This window comes from Chlamydotis macqueenii, chromosome 6 (genome assembly GCF_036417535.1).
Source record: "Chlamydotis macqueenii isolate bChlMac1 chromosome 6, bChlMac1.mat, whole genome shotgun sequence".
NCBI classification, from domain to species: domain Eukaryota; kingdom Metazoa; phylum Chordata; class Aves; order Otidiformes; family Otididae; genus Chlamydotis; species Chlamydotis macqueenii.
In genome coordinates, this window is record NC_141561.1 from 45386329 (window position 1) to 45408094 (window position 21766).

The following is a 21766-nucleotide window of genomic DNA, read 5'->3' on the forward strand; positions in this document are numbered from 1 at the left end:
GCTTTCACGCTCTCTCACGGCAGCGGCAGATTCAGCTCTCGCCGGGCGCTGGCACTGCCAGTTCTACGCCCGCACACCCTCACGGCGTCCTTGGCGTCCTGCGCAGCTGCTGACCAGGCCCGGCAGCGCGGGGGCGGTGCTCGGCCTGCGCCCGAGGGGATGCCGCCTGGGATTGGTCGCTGGGCTGTCACTCTGCCCCCGTTTGGGCCTGCCCTGAGGCAATGCTGGCTCTGATTGGTCCTCTGGGCTGTCACTCTGCCCCCATTTGGTCCTGCCCTGAGGCAATGCTGGCTGTGATTGTCCCCGGGTGGTCAGCCTGCTGGGCTGCAGTGCCCGCCCTCCACCTGGGGCAATGCTTCCTCTGATTGGCTGCCTGGGATTTCCCCCTTGCTCCTCCCATCTAATGACGGGTCAGACAGCTTATCAATCATCACGTGCTGCTCTCCCACACGGCGTGATTGGTGGAGCCAGCGTGCCCCGCCCCTGCAGGGTGCCCAGCTTTTTCCACTCTTGCCGCCTTTCCTGCAGGCCAAAAGTGAGAGTGCAGACTCTCTCGGTGCATCTTTGGACCTATAAAAAGTGGGCTTTGCCCTAAAAATGAGAGTTTAGACGCTTAAAATGAAGCTCTAGGCCTGAATAATGTTGTGATTCCTAAAATGAAGGCTTTGAGCTGTAAAAGTGGGGTTAGGGCCCTGTGAAAGAGAATTTGGACTCCAGAAATGAAGCTTGGAGCCCTGTAACGGATGGTTTGGAAACAGAAATGAGGCTTTGGACACTGCAATGAGCTTCAGTGTCTTAAAGCAATGTTTGGGCTCTAAAAAGGAGACTTTGCAAACTAACCCCGAGGCTTTGACCCTGAAAATCAGGAGTCAGGCCACATATTAGACATTGGACCTAAAGTGAAGGTTTGGACCATAAAAATGAGGCTTTGAAATCTGTAAGAGAGAATTCAGGCCCTCAAAATTGAGGTCTGGAAAATAAAAATGAGGCTTTGGACCTTAAAAATGAGACTTTGGCCATGAGAAGTCGATGCCCGAAGCCTGTCAGTGTTTAAGAGGCACTTGGGCAGTGTCGGTATTAACGAGCTTTAACGTGGTCAGGCCTGAACTGGTCAGGCAGTTTGACCAGATGATCGTTGTAGGTCCTTCCAACTTAAATACTCTATTCTATCATATTTTAAAAAAAAAAAAAAAAAAAAAAAAAAGAGGCTTTAAGCCCTAAAAATTCCAGAATGGATCCTACAAATTAGACTATGGGAGCTTTGGGAGCTAAAGAGAGTGTTTGGACCTGGAAAGGAGGCCTTGGACCCTAACAGAGAGCCTTTCAACCCTCAAAATCAGAGTTGAGGCGTTAAAAATGACACTTTGGGCCCTTAAAATGAGTCTTTGAACCTTTGGAGTAGGGCTTGAACTTCTAAATGAGGGTTTGTATCCTAAAAATGAGAATTTAGATCTTGAAAATGACTGTTTGGACAACCAAAATGAGAGTTTGGGCCCTAAAAATGAGACTTGAAGTTTGAACTTTAAAAACATGTGACCAGATGTTAAAACTGGGCCTTTGGACACTGAAATGAGCCCTTGGACCCAGAAAATGATTGTCGTAGTTCAGCCCCGATCGGGACCAAACTACGCAGTCTCCGTTCCTCTCACAAGGAAAATTCTTCACAACAGGCTGGCAGACACCTCTCAGGACGTTTTTACATCTCATTCACATCTCCTCTCCTCCCCACTTCTCTCAGCCGGGCCGGGCCCAGTCGGGCCCAGTCACTGCCCGTCGGGAGGCCAGAGGGTGAAACCTGCAAGGCCCACGAGGCTCGCGCCTCCCCCTCTCTGTCCCCACTCAGCTCCTTCACATCTTCTCTAATTCTTTTTTTTTCTGTTTTCCCCTTCTTAAATGTGTTACGGCAGAGGCGTTATCATGGAACGTGCTGACACCAATTGGCTCGGCCTTGGCCAGCAGCGGGTCCGCCCTCGTCCCGGCCGAGTCCACTGAACAAAGAGGAGCAACTTCTAGCAGTTTCCGATAGAAGCTGCCACCTTAGGCCCCCCTCGCTAAACAAAACCAGAACAGTGATGATTTAGTCTCTAAATTGAGGATTTGGGGCCCTTTAAATAGGATTGTGTGGCTTGAAGATGCAGCTTTGGACTAAGAAATGAGGCTTTGTGCCCTAAACATGAAGGCTGGCAATGAAAAATGATGATTCGGGCCTTCAAAAGGAGGACATATCTAAATCTAATTAACATTTTCCCTTATATCTACTTAACAACATCTTATCTGAGTAAATTATGTTAACATCTCTAAATCTAATTAACAACGTTTTATCTTACCAAACTAAAAATGTGTCCCAGGCCAAGTTTGAGGCCTGTGGCTCTGGGGGATCAGAAGAGGAGGGTGATTGTTCACGAGGACAATCACAAGGTGAACACAGGTAAACCAACACAAGCATAGCAGTGCCCAACATCAAAAGTGCCCCAAAATAAAGCGCCATCAAAGCGTTAATCATTTTGCTCATTTTTGCAACCTTTTTTTTCCTTTGTGATGGTTTAGCCCGAATTACCACACAGTTTCTCGCTCATACTCCCCCTCCCCAGTGGGGAAGGAAGGAGAACCCATGGGTTGAGATGAAGACAATTTACTAAAATAACAAGGGAAAACTACAATAATAACAGAATATACGGATATTAAAATATACAAAGTGAACAATATGTGTTTTCTCACCACCCGATGTCCCAATGACCGACACAGCCCGTCCCGAGCAGCGATCATGGAAACAAAACTGAGCAGCAAGCAAAGGAGCAAAAGGGAGCCAGCAAGGGAGAGGGAACGATGCCAGCAAACGAGGAAGGAAGATGGATGCCAGGAAGGCAGATACCCGCCCTGGCCAGCCCCCACTTCTCTACTGAGCATGGTGTTCAGGCATGGAACACTCTCTTTGGCCAGTTTGGGTCAGTTATTCTGTCTGTCTTTCTCCCAGCTTCCCGCATCTGCAAATTAGCGAGACTTGGAAAGCAGGACGGTGTCCTTGGTCTCATTCACAACAACTCATATCATCAGGGTGTTTATCAACATTCTTCACACAGGGCATCCAAAACACACCGGCTACTGAGAGGAAAAATTAACTCCATCCCTGCCAAAACCAGGACAGTGTCCACCCCTTATTCCATACAATCTACGTCATGCATATACATATATACGTGTGTGTGTATATACACAGAGATGTAACTCCTTCAGTCTGTTGAGCTCATTTAGTCCATGACTTTGGGCTCCATCTGTCCTGACAGTCTTTCAGGACAAGAGAGATGGTATGTAGTGTGGGGTTGTTGCCTGCTGCACCTGGAACTCACAGTTGGTACATCTGGCGTGGCTGGTGTATCATGCCCATGGTCTGCGAGTGGAAGATGTTGATCTTGAGGAAGTTGTTGGGGGCCAGTTCCTGTTCCATCACCGTTGCATCTCTCTCGGTTTTATTGAAGCTCATTCTTCACTGATCAGGGTGTTCCTTGCTGCAATACCTTTGACGTGACATGTAAGGACTATAGAAATGATTATATACAGGTCAAATTATTGGCTGTTCTCACCTAACATCAGATCTCCTTCAGCTACACGTGGGACTTCCCCATCCTCCCGCATCACCCACCAAGTACATCCAGGCCCTTCAGCAAAAGCAATCCCACGGGTGGGTTTGCCTTTGCCCAGGGGAGGAATAACCCAGACCGTCTTTCCTAACATACTCCTTAGATGCACCACAGGGACTTTATCACCCTCTGCAATATGTAACAGTTCTGGCTGGGCAGGGCCAGCTCGATTGGTGGATCCCCGAGTGTTGACTAACCAGGTGGCTTTTGCTAAATGTTTATCCCAATTTTTGAAGGTCCCACCACCCATTGCTTTCAGTGTAGCTTTCAGCAGTCCATTGTGCCATTCAATCTTTCCAGAGGCTGGTGCGTGATAGGGGATGTGGTATACCCACCCGATGCCGTGCTCTTTGGCCCAGGGGTCTATGAGGTTGTTTCGGAAATGAGACCCGTTGTCTGGCTCAATTCTTTCTGAGTGCCATGTCGCCAGAGAACTTGCTTCTCAAGGCCCAAGATGGTGTTTTGGGCAGTGGCGTGGGGTACGGGATAGGTCTCTAGCCACCCAGTGCTGGCTTCCACCATTGTAAGGACGTGGCGCTCACCTTGACGAGTTTGTGGGAGTGTGATGTAATCAATCTGCCAGGCCTCTCCATATTTATACTTCAGCCATCGTCCTCCCTACCAAAGAGGCTTTGACCGCTTGGCCTGCTTAATAGCAGCACATGTTTCACATTCATGGATAACCTGTGCAATAGTGTCCATGGTCGAGTCCACCCCTCGATCACGAGCCCATTTGTATGTTGCGTCTCTTCCTTGATGGCCCGAGGTGTCATGGGCCCACCGAGCTAAAAATAGCTCACCCCTGTGTTGCCAGTCTAGGCCCACTTGGGAAACTTTAATCATAGCAGCCTGATCCATCCTTTGGTCATTTTGGTGTTCTGCCGTGGCTCGACTCTTGGGTACGTGAGCATCTATGTGACGGACTTTTACAACCAGATTCTCCAGCCGGGCAGCAATCTCCTGCCACAGTGCGGCAGCGCATATGGGTGTCCTGGTTCTGGCTAGAGCAGAGTTAATATTCACCTGAGCTGTGCAGAGAACTGGAGCTGGTGGCCCCTATGGCTGGGGCACCCAGCTGGGATAGTTAACTAATGAGCCAACAGCTGGGGTTAATTTACCCAGCTGAGCCCATCCCATCTCAGAATCACAGAATCACAGAATTATTATCAAGATTGGAAAAGACCTAAAAGATCATCCAGTCCAACCATCACCAGTACTTCTCAGCTAAATCATATCCCTCAACACAACATCCAAACATTTCTTGAACACCCCCATGGTCGGTGACTCCACCACCTCCCTGGGCAGTGCATTCCAGTGCCTGACTACCCTTTCCGAGAAGTAACATTTCCTAATGTCCAGCCTGAATCTCCCCTGGCGCAGCTTGAAACCATTGCCTCTAGTTCTGTCACTGTCTACACGAGAGAAAAGGCCGACCCCTAGCTCACTACAACCTCCCTTCAGGAAGTTATAGAGAGCTATAAGGTCTCCCCTGAGCCTCCTCTTCTCCAGACTGAACCATCGCAGCTCCCTCAGCCGCTCCTCATAAGGCCTGTGCTCCAGACCCCTCACCAGCTTCGTAGCCCTCCTCTGAACGCGTTCCAGGGCCTCAATGTCTTTCTTGCAGTGAGGGGCCCAAAACTGAACACAGTACTCAAGGTGCGGCCTCACCAGTGCCGAGTACAGGGGGACAATTACCTCCCTGTTCCTGCTAGTAACACTGGTTTTGATGCAAGCCAGGATGCCGTTGGCCTTCTTGGCCACCCGGGCACACTGTCGGCTCATGCTCAGCCGAGCATCAATCAGTACCCCCACGTCCGTTTCCTCCACACAGTCCTCCAGCCACTCCACCCCAAGCCTATAGCGCTGCCTGGGGTTGTTGTGGCCGAAGTGCAGGACTCGGCATTTGGTCTTGTTGAACCTCATCCCATTGGCTTCAGCCCAGCTCTCCAGCCTGTCTCTGGAGACAGTTCCCTCTGTAGGGCGCACCTCCGCCAGTTCCCTCAGCACTCTTGGGTGGATCTCATCCGGCCCCATGGACTTGTGGCAGTCCAGTTGGAGTAGTAAGTCTCTGACCGTTTCTTCCAGAATCACAGGGGGGTTAGCGTGCTCCCCAGCCGAGACTACCAGGTCAGAGAGAGGAGTACCCTGAGGATAACTGGTCTGACCTTTAAAGACAGACGTAAAGAAGGCATTCAGAACCTCCGCCTTTTCCTTATCCTCAGTGGTCACATTCCCAGCCTCATCCAGCAAAGAGTGGATATTCTCCTTTGTCCTCCTCTTACTGTTAATGTATTTATAAAAGAGTTTCTTATTCCTTTTCACCCCAGTGGCCAGGTTAAATTCAAGCTGGGCTTTTGCCTTTCTGATTTCACCTCTACACATCCTAACGACTTCCTTGTATTCATTCTCTGACACCGTGCTCAGGGTATCAGTGAGGAGGGTGCTGAGGGGAGCCTCCTGCTACATGGAAGAAATGGGGTGTGGAGATTTGTAAGCCATCGTACTGTGTTGGTATTCCATCACTGTTTTGTGGTTTTTTTTTTTCTATTATTGCTGTTAAATTTACTTTTTGTTCAATCTCAACCCACGTGTTTTTGCTGGTTTTTTTTGTTTACCAGTTCTCCCCCTATTCTCTCGGAGGGTGGGGGAACGAGAGAGAGACTGCGTGGTCTGGTCCCGGTCAGGGCTGAAGTACGAAACATGGTGTTTCTGTGCCTGTGAACCCCCTGGAAAAGAGCGCTCTGGGGCACTCAGAACCCTGGGCTCTGTTTGCCCCTTACACACAGACGTGTGTGACCCATCCAGCCTTCTTCAAAGGGAAGCTGTGCGTAGAACAATTTATGGTCTCCAGCATTTTTAAACTGGTATTTAAGGTGCAGACTATTTGAAGGAGAAGCTATCCACTGCACCTTTAATTGAGAAAGACAGATGCAAGTGTCATGATTTCATTTTACAGCAATAAAAGGACACACAGGTTGGGAGCTGGGAGATTAATTTTGCATTCACATTAAGTGATTTTCCGACAGTTAGCACAACCTGCAGGTTTTTACAGTTGACTGTGTCCTTTCAACATACAAATTGTAACATCAGCCTTATGCAGAACACATTACTGAAGGCAGTTGGGTTTTTTTTTTGTTAAGTAGAATTGTTCAAATGTTTTTATGACACACTGGTCCAGACACCAGCAGGGTCTAAGGGAGTGACTGTCGGTTATTTGGACCTTCAAGCCCCTGTCGCTCAGATCAACTACTCATGGTTTCGTTTTCATATGCATTCATTTACAGAAGGAAAAAGCTACTTTCAAGATTTTAATAAATGGTTATTTCATAAACACAGTAACATAATCAGTTCCATTAACATTAACAGAAATGTTTACTGCTACATGACTAATTTGTTTGAACTGAAACAGTTTACAAAAAAACACCCAAAACCTGCAAAAATTTACTAGGAATAGAACAAAATTAAAATATGTCATTTTAGACATACTCTAATCAAACAGCCTCCTCCTCTTTCATAGTCTTTCCCCTCCTCCATCACGTTGTTCCGTCATGGCTACTCCTTCTTTCATAAGCCTTCCTGTGATATGGTGGAACACCTCTGTATCTGTTAACGTTCCCCCGCTCTCGTCCCCCTTCAGGTACAGTCCGTTCAGTGGGAGTCCGACCTCTAAACCCTGGGGACCTCGATCGTGAACGGTATCTTCTGTAGGGGGGTGACCTTGATCTGAAATGGCGAGAGCCACGTGACCTTGACCTGGCACGAGAGTTACGGCTCTTCCCTTTGCCTCTTCTTGGATGAGGTGGTGATCGCAGGTAGGAACGGGAACGGGAATGGCTAAGTGATCGAGAGGAGGAGTTAGTGCGGGAGGAACTTGATCTTGAATTGGAGTAGCTGAAAGAGTAAGATGAAGCAAGATGAGGAGACTTGGATCTTAAAAAAACCACAGCACACACAAAAAATAGATGATGTTAATTCAAAACAGTCACTCTCCCCAGTTCTTTACCTCCCAAATTTGGTTTGGTTTCTTTACCTCTCCACAACTGCTGCTTTGTCAGTGGAAAAGCAAACAGGAAGGGTCAGTGTATGTATGGTCTGTCCCATGAACGACCATAGCTGTTGACTGATTTAAACTGGTGCATACTGGCCGCTACTGGTATGTGAACGTGCACATTTTTCACTGCTCCACAACTACATCCAGTGCAAATCAGTTGTGTTGCAGTAAGATAGAAAAAGAGCAAGTCCTAACGGCTACAGGGCAGTAACAAACACCAAGAAAACGTGATTTAGCCTGGAGACAGTAAAGCTCAACTCTAAAAGGCCAGCTTAGTCTACTTCGCTTCATACTTAGGTGGTGCTTGGAACGGGGTGAAAAATACTTGTCCTGCAATCCTACATACAGGGCTATTTGATCAACACTTCTAGCCAGGTGTCCCAGCAAAATCTGGCACATACCTCTCGCTCTGACCAAGGACAGCGATCGCATTTCAAGCAAAATCATATCGTAACGCTTCTACACTCCGCCTCTCGTCATACGACTCCATGCCATTACTCTAGGAAAGACCCTGACAGCATGACTAAGAGAGAGTCCCGGTTAAAATCTCTCCATGTATCCACAGGAGATACAGAAAAGAGGAAATCCTTCTAGACAATCTGCTTCTCCTTCACGGAGGAACCGAGAGGAAACGGCCTTAAGCTGCACCAGGGGAGGTTTAGATTGGATATCAGGAAAAATCTCTTCACCAAAGGGTGGTCAGGCACTGGAACCGGCTGCCCGGGGAAGTGGTTGAGTCACCATCCCTGAAGTTGTCCTAAAATAACAGTGTGGAATTTTCCAATCATTTGCTCCAGCAGTATTGGCTAAGTTGTTAAAGGAATCATGTCGGAGGCCAATTTCTATTGGGAAATCAATTTCTACAGCCCTGTTCAGCCAGCAATCAAAAGCCTGGCTTTCCACCTGATCCTTTAATTAGATTTAGTTTTTATATGTAATTATGGTTTGCTCAAAATTATTCATTGTTTAAAGTCCTCCTTTCAATCATGTAGCAGGTTTTTTTTTTTAAATAATCTTACTGCAAGCACAGAACCCCTTTGTTAAAGCCAAGTCCAATTAAGCCATTTAAAAATTAATTACCACCTGTATTTTCCACAGCTCTCTGCGCATACGTATTCCATTATAAATCAGCTGCTGTATAAGTGATGTGTTACGGCCTCATTTAACAGGTGACAAGTAGTCACCTACTGCATTTCTGTAGAACACTTACCGTTCCCAGCCCGGTCTGGCACCTGAGCAGTGAACTGCAGTGGCTCTCATGGGGTGACCTTTTGGAGTGGGGAGAGGGAAAAGGGAAAAAAAATCCCATTCAGTTTATCTGAAGATTTTTTTATTTAAGAAATTCTGAAGTTCCTGTCACTTACCAGCTGTGGGTATGGGCTGTCCTGGGGGGCCCAGCAGACTCGGCAGTGCTGGCTGTCTCAGTGCAGGAGCCTGACAGCCCTTGTGAATACAAGCAAGAGTTGCAAAATAAGCTCTACTGAAATACAAGACTCGCTGCTTGTGTTGACATAAAACTGAGCTTCTCTTCCAACACACTGCCGACGGACAGCGAGGAAGATGTAGCGAGTTCAGCAGCACTCACCAGAGCAGCAGGAGGGGTAACAGCCAGGAGTGGTGGTGGAGGTGGTGGCAGTGGTGGCGGCTGCTGCTGTGGCTCCCAAATCTGCGCACAGCGCCTTTTTGTGTAGCCAGTTCCGTTGCTGAAGCTGTTCACAGCCTAGAGGCAGAGAAACATTTACAAAGAGGTGACAGGAAACTTCAGGAGATGTACGAAGAAAGGCCTCCACAGGGTACAACCCCTTGTGTATTCCTGTCCGTGCTATCAGCCCTACAATAAATCAACACACAGAGGTGTGAACAGATGGCATTAAACACCGGTATCAATGACTGGCAACGCAGAGTCTCTGTCTTTGAGGGCCTTCACTGTTAACACCAAACTTGAAAGGGAGGCAATCCTGTTAAACAACAGCGGGACCTGAATTTGCCCCATGGCCTCCACAGCGTTGTGAGCTTCTGTAACAGCAGATCATGTACTTGAGCAGGTGTCGTAGTTCAGCCCCGATCGGACCAGACTACGCAGTCTCTCTCTCACTCCCCCCACACTCCGAGAAAAACAGGGAGAGAAAATATAAGGAAAAACGGCTCGAGGTTTGAGATAAGGACAGGGAGAAATCCTTAAAGTTACCGTCACGGGCAAAACAGACTCGACTTGGGGAAAACTATTCATTTATTACTACAAACAGCAGGAGAATGAGACAGAGAACAAGATAACCTCCCCCCACCCCAAGCTTAACATTATCTCTACCACCTTCCCCCCCCCGAGCGGGAATGGGGGTTGCGGTCAGTTCATCATACGTTGTTTTACGCCGCTGCTTCGTGGTCGGGGGAAGAACTCCTCACATTCCTCCCCTGCTCCATCGTGGGGTCCCTCCCACGGGCCACAGTCCTTCGTGGAACTGCTCCGGCGTGGGTCATCTCTTCCACGGGTGCAGTCCCTCTAGAACAGCTGTCCCAGTGGGCCCTCCACGGGCCACAGCTGCCTTCAGGCATCCACCTCCCCCGGTACGGGGTCCTTCACGGGCTCCAAGTGGATCTCTGCTCCTCCGTGGACCTCCATGGGCTGCAGGGGAGCAACCTGCTCCACCATGGTCGTCACCACAGGCTGCAGGGGAATCTTGGCCAGGAGCTGCATTACTCCTCCCCCTCCTTCTGAACTGACCTTGGCGTCTGCAGCCATTCCTCACAACAGGCTGGCAGACGCCTCTCAGGATCCTTTTTCCATCTTATTCACTTCTCCTCTCCTCTCCACTTCTTGCAGCTGGGCTGGACCGAGTCGGGCCCAGTCGGCTGCCTGGCGAGAGGCCAGAGGGTGAGGCCTGCAAGGCCCATGAGGCCTGTGCCTCCCCCTCTGCGCCTCTGCCCCCGCTCAGCTTCTTCACATCTTCTCTTCTCTCTCTTTTTTTTCTGTTTTCCCCTTCTTAAATACGTTATCGCAGAGGTGTTATCATGAGACATTCTGCTACCAATCGGCTCGGCCTTGGCCAGCAGCAGGTCCGCCCTAGGCCTTGCCAAGTCCCCTGAACAAAGGGCAGCGACTTCTAGCAGTTTCCTACAGACGCTAGCACCTTAGGCCCCCCCTCACTAAACAAAACCACGACAGCAGGAAACTGAGCCGTATTCAATCCAGCCCTGCTTAAGGCCGTGTCAGTGAATGCTTCCTTCCCTGCCAGCTGTTTGCAAGTAGACTTTTCTGACAATCAGTTTACGGAAAAGTCATCATGTTACCTGGCGTAGGAACCTGTTGGCAACTAATGCATCTGGAGAAACGTCTGTCTGGTGACACGTTGGGCAGGTGTGTTCCTCAGATTCCAGCAGCGCTGTTCTAATGCCTGTGAAGAATTAGAATCATCAACACAGATTTTAGCCCAACCAAGGACATTTTGAGAGTTCTAATCAATGATAAAAAGACATCTCTGATTAATGGGTGAATGCGGTCTTGAATGGAGAGCATGGAGCTCTAATTGTCCAACAGTGTACAAAATGTCTAGTACGAAGCAAATACCTGTACGGTTTTGATATTTCACTGTTGTAACATTGGAAGCTGTGGCGAAGGCTCTGTCCTGGTGTTTTGACTCGACTTTTTTCCTCCGTCCAGTACAGTGAGCAGTCCCCAAGCTCAAGGGGTGGCCGGAAAGTTTTGCCTGGTGGTCAGTTCTGCTCGCCTGCCCCTGGGTGCTCCCCTGCATTATTGACATAAATAAAAACTCTGTGGTCTACCGAAAAGAAGTTTTTGTGCGCCAAGAGGAGAAAATAAAAGGTGGAGCCCAGAGAAAGGGGAGCGGAACAGAGGCAGAGGGAGGGAAGTAGGGGGTGGTAGGAGAAGAAATCAGAGTTGTTTTCAGTCAGAAGCACAAAGGAAAAAAGGAAGGAATCTGAAGAACAGAAACCCCGCGCACCATCACCAGCCCTGGCTGCACAGCGGCGCCCACAGGGCCGGTCCCATGCCGCTGCCCGGGGAAGAGGCAGCTCCCCAGCCCTCCAGCTGCGGCCTCACCTGCTCCCACTCACCCCAGGGGAGCGCTACCCCGCGACGGCCGGCGAGGCCGCCCCGCCGGAGAGACTGGCAGAGCCGCCCCTCCATCCTGAGCGAGAGGGCAGGACCCATGTCTCCTGCAGCACTCAGGGATGTGAGCGACAGTGGGGGCCCGGCCCCGCGCCCCGACCCAGAGGGAGGGCAGAGACACTGCCACAGCCCTGGGGCTGGGGGGGCTCTCCCCACCCACCGCCGGCTTCGCAAGATCCCCAGTGCTGGCTCCACGCTCGCCCCCGACACAAGCCCCAGCTCCGAAGGCATGAGGTGCCTGCCGAAGTCTGCGGGCAGAAGCTCAGGCTCACCTTTTTGGCAGAGAGTGCCGGCTTCTTGGCCCGCGGTGGTGACGCGGTGCTGCTCAGGTCCAGAGCAGCGCTGGCCCACAGGGACCGACTCACATTTGCTGAGGGGGCACTTTGGGGTGCAGCTGGCCTGGTGCCGGGGCCAGCAGGGAGGGGCAGTTTGGGCCACGGGGACTCAGCGGGCCGCTTCAGCGGAGCAGTGCTGTTTGGCAGCTTCGTCCCCATCCTGAACGTGCCGCGGGCCACAGGGCCTCCCACCTCCTCCAGCCCTGGCAGCTTCCTCCCCGGCAGCACGCCTGGTCTCTAGACAGAGAGAGAGAGAGAGAAGTTCAGAGAGGAGAGAGTTGGAGGCAGCCAGGACACAGAGCCACACTGCCCTCCCCATCTCTCCCCAGGCCCACACAGGATCCCTCCTGCAAACCCTCCTCCCTCGCGCCTGCCCCTTCGGAGCCGCGCGCCTGCCTCCCCGCCAAGCTGCAGCCCACCCGCCCGCGCAGAGCAGACAGGGGGGGCAGCAGCTGCCAGCTCCCGGGAGCGCTGGCCGAGAGCAGCCCTCAGGACTCACCGGGCCCAGCAGCAGGGAAGACACCGTTTTCCTGACCCGACCGCAGATGGCGCCGGTGCGGCCAGGCCGGCCGGAGGCAGCTTTGGCCATGGGCCCCTCCGGGCTCTTCTTGGGGCTGGGGATTCTGGCAAAGGCAGAGCAGCGCACGCATTAACTGCGAGGGTTTGCGTGATCGTAATGCTCTCGCCAGAGATGCACGCAACAACAGGAGCCAGGAGCTCCGAGGAGGTGAGGGGCTCTTGCCCTGCACAAGGTCACGGCACGGGGCTGGACCTCTCCCTGCCACCCTCCTCCCAGCCAGCGCGTGCGCACGGGCATGGGGCTACGTGGGCCCAGCTCCTTCCAACAGGCAGGCACGTGCTACCAGCCCTGTCCCAGATGCTGAGAGCAGGGGACAGGGGCCGGGAGACACCGGGCGCTCTCACCTCCGGTAGAACAGCAGGTAGGCCTGCTGGGCCAGGACCACTGAGATGTTGCTGGGGCGGACCAGGTCATCGTCCATTTGGTACCACTGCCCGTTGCTGGCCTGCGGAAGGAGAAGAGAGAAGGGGGTCGGGCTGTGTCCGGGGACCCTCCTGGCCTGAAGAGCAGCAGGAACAGCGCCCGCCAGCAGAGCCCCTCCCCCCAAAACCCACAGGCGGCCCAGGGCAGGCAAGGGGACTCTGCGAGAGCAGACCTCCACGCTTCTGTGGCAGAGCACAGCCTGCACCCCCCACCCACTGCTCCACACCACTCCATCTGCTGAGCACCCTCCTTCCTGCGCCTGACAGGGACCCACCAGCGGCCAGCAGCCCCCAGCCCAGACTGGAGCCAAGAGAGCGCCGCGGGCTCACCTTCACGTGGCAGTAGTAGTGCCCTGACTGGCTGCTGGTCCCAGCGTGCACCAGCACGGCATAGAGCCCATACACAACAGGATCCCCGTTCTCCTGGGACATGTAAGGGCGGACGTTCAGGAGCTGGGGATACGGCACGTTCTGCGGAGAGAGGACACCTTGGGAGCCTGCACAGCAGATGGCTTTCTTGCTACAGCAAGAGCAGCTCAGTGGTCCTACGCGTCCCATCGCTCGAGGGAGGGGGACGCGCTCTCCCCAGGCAGAGGTCACGCTGAGGAAGATGCCATGATGAGCCAAGCTCCCCCCGCACCACACAGCTGGGGAGGGGCTGCAGGACTGCAGCAGAGCTCACGCTGTGCACAGGAACCCCTCCCACCCTGCCCTGGGCAGTGGGGCCTGGGGCCAGGAGACAGCCCCTCATCGGTGTTGCCAAGCACTCACCTTTGTGATTTTGCCTCCACCAGCAACGCGTTTCAGCTTGAGCACAAGAATGTTGGAGGCTCGGTGGATGGTGACGCCTTCGCTTCCTGACACTTCATGCTTGCACCTGGAGAGGAAGAGCTGGAGCTGTGTTCCACCACCCAGATGATTGCCAGCCCTGGCCAAGCGGCAAACCCCACAGAAACGACCCTGACGACCCCAAGCACAGCTCCAGGGCAGCTGCTCACGGCCACGTCTGCTGGCCCACGTCCTGCTCACGAGGGGAGGGAGCTGAGGAGTGGCGGGCTTCATCGCAGGCTTCAGTGGCCACGTACTTCATGGTGTGGCCATGGAGCAGGTAGAGGAGCCCTCCCGTAGAGCGACAGGCTTTCCACCTGCTTCCCACCAGCACACCCGCGGGCCCCTTCCCGCCCACAGCCCCACACACTCACTTGGCACATGTGTAGGCGTTCTCCCCGCGCAGCACAGCCGGCCTCACAAACTGCTCCAGCGCCTGCTCGAGGTTTGCGGCTTGCTGCAAGGACAGAGCAGAGGTCAGGGCACGAGCGGCCTGTCCACACGACAGACCAGCTCCCTGCCGAGACGCTGGCCCCAAGACAGAACCCAGAACATGAGCACAGGGCCACGGACGGCGCCAAACCTGTGAGCCGGCCACCAGCTAGCCGCTGGCCAGCATGCCGCGAGGGACGGCCCCACTGCCCCTCACCACCACAGAGCCCCGGCGGAGGAGTCGTGGCTCACGCTCAGGCAACGGGCGCTGCTCTGCCCGGCACAGAAGGCAGCGCAACAACGGAAGCTGCTTCCCCCTGGCCTGCAGCGTGCCTTGGCACTGGCAGGTGAAGGAGCCTTGAGAGCAGGCACGGGGCAGCTGCAGGAACATCCCCGCGAGAGCAGAGCTCCTCCCCATCCCCGACCCTGCCGCACTACCTCGATCTCCAGCGTCAGGTCCAGGTACGGGTCATAGGTGTCCGAGACGCCCTTGCACAGCGAGCACTTCACTGCGACAGAAAGAGGAGTGAGCACAGCCTGGCACCACACCTGCACCCGCCACCAGCCCAGCGCAGCGCAGGCAGCTGCAGTATTCCTGCTCTGCGGGTGTGGGCTCTGGGATGGCAGCACCGCGATTCACAGCCTGGCAAGGAGGAAGGCTGGCAATTCCACGGTGCGCTGGGACAGCAAGTGCTGCTGGAAAGCTGGCAACACAGGTTCCTTTGCTGGTGGCAGCGAGCCGGGGACCCGCAGCCAACAGCCTTTTCCATGGCCGCCACAGGGGCCACCACCCACTGCTGCCGCAAGACTGAGCAACTGCAGACACCCAGCTGTGGGGAATTTGCACAGCTCAGCAATCTTCCCAAAGATTTGTACTGCAAGGCTGTCAGGGAAGCAGCAGCGCTGAGAGTCACAGGCCCAGGACCTGGCGGCCAGCACTCACCACGGGACCGCAGGTAGCCGCCAAAGATCTGGTGAACCAGCGTCGTGGCCTGGGTCTGGCGATCCAACCTAGAGACAGCAGCACCAGATCACGCACCACCCCTCCACAACGGCCGCCCCCGCCGGCCACCGCTGTCTTCTCAGCGCAGCTCCCCTGCGCGCTCCGGCCAGCCAAGGGGCTGCAGAGCTGCGGGAGCAGAGGGAAGTCGCAGCCTCTGCCAGGCTGCCCTCCCAGTGCCGGGGCTCACAGGGTGACACCGGGCTCCCACGCGCACCTTCCTCTAGAAGGAGCAGAAACTCCTGGCCGCAGCTCAGAGCTGGGCGCTGCACGCAGAGGCCACGCAGGCTGCCCGGGACAGAGGGCCCAGGGGAAAGCTGCTCTCTCGCAGCCACAGAGCTGGGGCTGCCCTAGCAAGCACGCCTGCATTCCTCAACCACTGGGACAGCATCCAAACCCGTAGCAGCCTCAGCATTTGGGGACAGGAGCGCAGCTGTGCTGGGGCAGAGGGGTCAGGAGAAGGGAGAAGGCAGAGCTGTGTCACAGAGGGGCAGAGGGGGGCCATGCACCCCCAGGGCCCCTGGAGGCAGCACCTCCCTCTAGGAGTCCCAAGTGGGGGACACGCTCACCCTACCGTCCCCTCCCACGGGCGCAGGGGACCAGCGAGGGGGCAGCGCAGAAGAGCAGCCGTGGGCCGTCAGAGGCCCCACATACCTGCTAGAGCCATTCAGGCAGGCCTTCTGCATGGCATCAAGGGTGCAACGCAAGAAGTAGTGCGCGTCCCCCTGCATGCCGAACTGGATGTACTGGGCAATCCCTGCAGGAGAGGGAGAAATCAGCCCCAGCACGTGATGCAACAGATGCTGGCCCTCCCTCGGGGCAGGGACTCGGGGTCTGAGCCCCCTCAACCCAAACCACACGACAGACTCATGCCGGCCGCGGAGGAAGCTCCACGCAGCCCCCGGCAGGCTCCGTGAGTCACCTCTGAAGAGCCGTCTGCCAAGACCCGCCCCGATCTCAAAGGTTCTGCTCCCGCCTTAGGCACCGCGCTCCTGCATGGTGACGGGAGGGGAGGGAAGGGCAGCCATCCTTACGCTTGAGGCTCTGGATGACAGACACTGGCTTTATTGCTGTGCCGCTGCTGGAAAAAGCCTGGATTGTGTGCTTCTCCATAACACACAGCATGCAAAAGCCTCTTCGCTGGCCTGCAGCAGGAGAGAAGACAGGACGTCGGGACAAACTCCGGAGAGATGGAGGCAGGACAGGGGGCAGGGGACCTCCGGTCCAACACAGCTCAGCCGCGCTCAGTTTTCCCTAGGAGCTCTGTGCTCCAGTGCAGCTCGGGGGCATCCCGGGTGCACAGGGACCACCACACGCCACCCCAGCTGGCGCAGCCCGAGTCACAGTACCAGCCAGCGCAACCCCCCAGACGAGACACTGTCCACGTGGACGGAAAACAGGTCACAGGGACGCGCTGGAGGAGCCCAGCGCTCGGCCCTGAGGGGCAGATCCCAGCAGAGCCCTACGCACAGGGCTGCGAGCCCCGCGTGCTCCCCTTGGGCACAGCTGGGAGCGGTGCCCGCCGGACTCCCTTTCAAAGCCCCCCAGCAACAGCAGCTGCTGCCTGCACGCAGCCTTGGGCCCTGCCCTCACGCGCTCCCCGCAGGCAGGGGCTGTGTGGGACCCCCAGCTCAGCCCCCAGGAAGCCAGCAGACCCCCTTGGACCCATCTCAGTCCTGGCTACGCCCAGCTGAGACAAAGCCTCCCCGGACACAAGGATGACCTCTGGACGGAGAAACAGGCAGGAGGGAGCAGAGCAGGCACATCCCGACACCCGCACGGCCCTGGCCAGACCCACGCACAGAGGTGCTGAGTGCGGCGCCGGGAGCAGGACAGGCGGGCACTCCTCCTCCCCTGCCGCCCGCCGAGCCGGGCCTCCCCACTCACAGGTCTGGCTGTGCTCCCTGGAGAGCAGGTAGTTGGCGAGCGGCGGCGTGTGGGTCAGGCACTGCAGGCCGGCGTTGAGGAAGCAGGTGTTCCCCACGTTGTGCAGCCCGGCGCCGACTGGGTACATCTGCTCCCACTTCATGGAGAGGCGCTCCGCAGGGAAGAGCACCTTCTGGGGTCCAGGGATGCCATCTCCCACGCTCCCCGACTCACGGCCGCTGCCTGCGGGGAGAGGGGCGGTGAGCCGCAGGGCTGCGAGCGCAGGGAGGCTCCCCCTCGCCCTCTCTGCCTACCCTGCTTGCCGGGCAGCCCCTCCTCGGGGCCGCGCTGGCCGTCAGTGGCCTCAGCCTGGGGGCCGAGCAGCGGGTACTTGCCCCGCAGCCGCTCCCATGGGCAGGAGGAGCCGCGGCTGGCAGGCTCCCACTCCATCTCCTGCAGCAGCAACTTCTCCAACGAGGCAGCCAGCAGCCCACCCAGCTCCCCCTCCTCGCCCGCCTCCCTGTGGCCCAGCTTCAGCGCCTCCTCCATCTTCCTCCCGGTCAGGATGATCCAGTCCAGTGGCCCTGGCTGCACAGCCAGCAGACAGGTGACCGGGCGTGGCCGGACTGTTCTGTTTGGTTCCGCTCGTGGCGCCAGGCAGCGTCTTGTCGGGGCAACGGAACGTGGCCTAGAACCACCGCTGGCCCAGCCCCTCTGCTTGGTGCCCCTAAAGCCCTGGCGGAACGCTGAGGCCGGGGCACCGCAGTCACCGTAGCCACCAAACACACTGGCCTGGCAGCGCTGTGTGCCAGACAGGGAGCGGAGGCCGAGCCGGGGCTGCGTGCCCCAACTCAGAGCAGAGCCCACGGCCCTGTGTGCTGCGGTAGGCGCCGCTGCCGAGGACACACCGCCTTGCCCTCACCATGTCCTGCCTGCACTATAAGTTCTCCTCCAGCCTCAAGTACCACACGCTCATCTTCAACGGCCTGCACATCTCCCTGCGCGACCTCAAGCGCCAGATCATGGCCCGGGAGAAGCTGAAGGTGCCCAACAGCGACCTGCAGATCACCAACGCCCAGACCAAAGAAGGTGCGTGGGGGCGGCGGGCGCGGGGTGGGAAGCGACAATGGGATTCGCCCTCCATCCCTAGCTGGGACTTGTGCTGGGAGCCCCACAGAGCTGTTCCTTCCTCGCGGCTCTTCTGACAACCACCGCCAGAGCTGTGTTTCAGCCACACAGCCAGGCTACAAGTGCCCGCGCTTCATGTGCAACGTGGAGAGCTCACTAAGGTTTTGCTTTCCGGGAATTCTTCAGGGAAAATGATACGGAAATGTGGGAGGATATCTGATAAGAACAGGCTTGCCAGATTTCTTTGAAATCTGCTGGAGGAAGCTGAACGGGATGGCAATGGAACAGGTGGCTGACTTGAAGAAAAACAGCGGGTTTGGTCACTTAACTTTGCCTTCAACTTCTTGTACGCCGCGGCACTGGAAAACTGGTTCTGTGGCTGTTGCAGAAACTGCTCCCCAGCAACATTTTGGGTCAAGAGTGCAGCTGTGAGTTGGAATCTCAGCAGAGCCCTTAAAGCCATCGTGCACTTGAGTGTTGGCTGCCTCTGAAGGACAGTTTGGCATTTCTTGTTAATAGAACTGCTGCTGTACACCAGGGACACTGCCACGCAGATGCTATGGAGCATCAGTTCATCATTCATTTCTAACCGTGGGTGGTTTTTTCCCTGATAGTGCACGGTAACGGTGTCGGGCCGGTACTGAAGTTTTGTGGCAGAACATTTATGGTGAATATAAGCAAGAAGGATTCTTAGAGAAGTCATAAATTCATTTAAATCTGCTCAATGGTGCTTGATTCTTGGAGCTGATAATGGGTTTGTATTACTTAGTATGATGTTTCCGTTTGGTGATCTGCCATCTTGAGGAGCTTGAATGTGATTGGAGACTTTGGGATGGGATTTTCAGAAATAATGAGACTTGTAAATTGTTTTCACTCCTTGAACATTATTTTTTTTCCTTTAGTTCTCTGGCACCCTTACAACAGTCTTTTCTTTAGAATGTGCTCTAGAGTTTTTTTTCCTCTTCCTGATTTTTGTGTTTAAACTTAAACAGAATCGTATGTTCGCTGCAGGAAGTGTAAGTTCAGTGGCTGGACATAAAGCTCGCTGTTGATCGACAGTGAAACCATTTTCAGGAGAATGTTTGTGAGGAGACTCAACAGCACAGTATTAGGGGTCTCAGGAGGCCAGTGGATGCCATGACATATGTAGGTGGGGACACATTTCAGAAGGCTTTGGTTTTCCTGTGGTGTTGAATAAAACTGTCAAGAGCTTTTGAAAAATGTCTGATTTGCTTTAAGGGCTTTTCTGCAGAAGGGTCTCTGAATTTTGTCTTTATTTGCTAAGGTACTTTCAGCTTCACAAACGCAAGCAGGCTGAATGGCCAGCTGGCTGACACCACTCCTGTAACAGCTGGGTCTGTCTCAAACGGAGCCTTAAAACCAGAATGTTGGATGCTCATAGCCCGCGACGGAGCCCAATGATTCGCTCCAAAAGAAGAAATGTTTTGAAATGGGGCAAAGAGGTAGATTCTGTTATAGCAGGTGAGGAACAGAAGGTCAAGTTTCAGAACAAAAGTTGATGCTCATCAGTATGTTACCCCATCAAGTGTTCCTCCAACAGACATCGCACCAGTTGTCCAAGGTGTGTTGCATTGTTTCTGTACGTAATCAGCCTGCAGAGAAGAAAAAGTCTCTGCTTCACTGGGTTCTGTTAAGTGTGGTGCTGCCTAAGGGTGAAGTTGAATCTGCTTCGTACTTTACAGAGCATCCCTGCTGTTTAACAGCGGCAAGATCCTCCTCTAGGCAGGGTGTGTTGCATGAGTGTCAAATGTTAAAGTTGGTCTGTTAGTGACACAGATGCTTCCGGAAGCTTTCGTAAGGGTGTTTTCATGGGAAAACGCAAAAATCCCCCAGTGGTTTTCAGGGCCAAGCTAGGGAATACATTTCAGTGTAACAGGTCTGTGTGCCAAACTGTTGGTCTGTGTGCATAACGGTGACTTTCAGGTTTTCTTAATCAGCTGCAGATGCCTAAACTCACCTTCAGAAGAGGAAGGGAAAATCTAGACCAGGATCTTCTGCCTAAATGGGATGTTTGGCGCTCTTACATGTGGACATCAAGTATGGTTTTTGTGTCACTTTGTCTGTGCAGGAGTCCTGACTAAATGTGGAAACGATCTCGGAAAGAGCAAAGTGACACTTGAGTGAAGATGGCCTGCTTGTTCAGAGAACTCGAACCCTTTCCAGCTCAGTCACTGTTGCTTTCCATAATGGCAACCTAGTGACAGAAGCAATGCTAAGGTAAGCTCAAAGCAAGCGGGGTTTTAAGAGCCAGTGGGAAGAATGGTATGATGGACTCGTGTTAAGACACTAGGAAGGCAAAATGGACAAAGGCAAATGGGCAAAAGCAACTTCAGCTAGATCAGGAAAGAACCTCATGCACTGGCAGACTCTCCTTTAGTGACCTTTCAGACCATGTTGCTGTTGGCATTCAAACTCTTTTGAAAGAATCAAACAGAAATCGCTGCTTGTGTTTGATTCTCAAACCTGCAGATTTCTTGAGATGTCCTGTTAGTGTGTTGAGACAATAAAAGCGGGATCTTACATATAACATTTGGCTTTTCAATCTGTACAGGGATCCTCTGAATGCTACGGAATTGCGTATTAATGTACATTCTTACAAATTGACTGATTTTTTATTTCTGTATTGCTTTCAGAATACACAGATGATGATGCCTTGATTCCGAAGAACTGCTCGGTAATTGTGAGACGAATCCCTGCTGGAGGAGTTAAAGCTCCCAGCAAAACCTCTGTCCCGTGAGTGTCCCTAAAGCATTGTATTCTTTGGTAGCGGGTGCAGTCTGTTCACTTTTTCCTGGATATTGGCGTACAGAGGCATTCAGATTTCTCTTTCCTGTTAAAGCTGCTGTTAATTTTTGTTGTGATGGGGTAGGTTTGAATGTCCCAAAGCAGACGGACATTTTTAAGCCTGCTGGGACAGTATGTTTGTCACAGGACTCCTAAATCACACCAGATCCTAGGAACTGCTGTCAGGTGACATTTCTACTCCTGTTTTCAGCCCATACAGCAGATGTAACACATTTGGTATTTTTGGCGCTGCCATGGCTAAATATGGTCAGGTGACTGATCTTTTTGCGCTAAGTACACTTGCCCTTCGCAGTGTCTAGGCCATCACTGTTCTTTCTTAGAAACTCAGTTCTGTATCTGGTGCCTGTTTGTAACACCAGGGATCTACAGCTTGGCTACAGTTACCTTCCTGGTTTGATGGCTGGTTATTTAAGAACAGGACACTGTAGCACAGATTTCCTGGTTTTGATACTTAGAGAGCAGAGGCAAAATACCTGAGGACTTCCTCTTGCCCTGTTGTGTTCTGTCCCTGGAAGTCTTGGAATAATTTGTGACAGA

General features: G+C 53.7%; 2 protein-coding genes across 2 annotated transcripts; one reads left to right on the forward strand and one right to left on the reverse strand.

The window, feature by feature from the left end:
- Positions 1-14: 14 nt before the first annotated feature.
- Positions 15-17824, reverse strand: LOC147600397 (ubiquitin carboxyl-terminal hydrolase 36-like). Its single transcript, XM_086751290.1, has 17 exons — positions 17590-17824; positions 17297-17518; positions 16444-16554; positions 16064-16166; positions 15353-15420; positions 14848-14918; positions 14352-14434; positions 13921-14026; positions 13480-13620; positions 13072-13172; positions 12647-12770; positions 12195-12384; positions 11973-12060; positions 11758-11831; positions 9272-9406; positions 7173-7358; positions 15-166 (listed from the first exon to the last, which is right to left on the reverse strand). Exons 1-17 carry the CDS (start codon positions 17822-17824, stop codon positions 15-17), a joined length of 2190 nt encoding a protein of 729 aa, XP_086607416.1.
- Positions 17825-18198: 374 nt separating this feature from the next.
- Positions 18199-21528, forward strand: LOC147600398 (E3 ubiquitin-protein ligase RBBP6-like). The gene is made up of 3 exons (XM_086751291.1): positions 18199-18364; positions 21058-21157; positions 21522-21528. The coding sequence occupies exons 1-3, from the start codon at positions 18199-18201 to the stop codon at positions 21526-21528; spliced, it is 273 nt and encodes a 90-aa protein (XP_086607417.1).
- The last annotated feature ends 238 nt before the right edge of the window (positions 21529-21766 follow it).

Coding starts and splice junctions, on each gene's coding strand:
- LOC147600398 (XM_086751291.1), top strand. CDS start 18,199: ATGTCCTGCCTGCACTATAAGTTCTCCTCCAGCCTCAAGTACCACACG. Junction 18,365..21,057: donor CAACGCCCAGACCAAAGAAG/GTGCGTGGGGGC, acceptor TATTGCTTTCAG/AATACACAGATGATGATGCC.
- LOC147600397 (XM_086751290.1), bottom strand. CDS start 17,824: ATGGAGGAGGCGCTGAAGCTGGGCCACAGGGAGGCGGGCGAGGAGGGG. Junction 16,167..16,443: donor TGTCATCCAGAGCCTCAAGC/GTAAGGATGGCT, acceptor CCTCTCCTGCAG/GGATTGCCCAGTACATCCAG. Junction 13,621..13,920: donor GTGGAGGCAAAATCACAAAG/GTGAGTGCTTGG, acceptor CTCTCTCCGCAG/AACGTGCCGTATCCCCAGCT.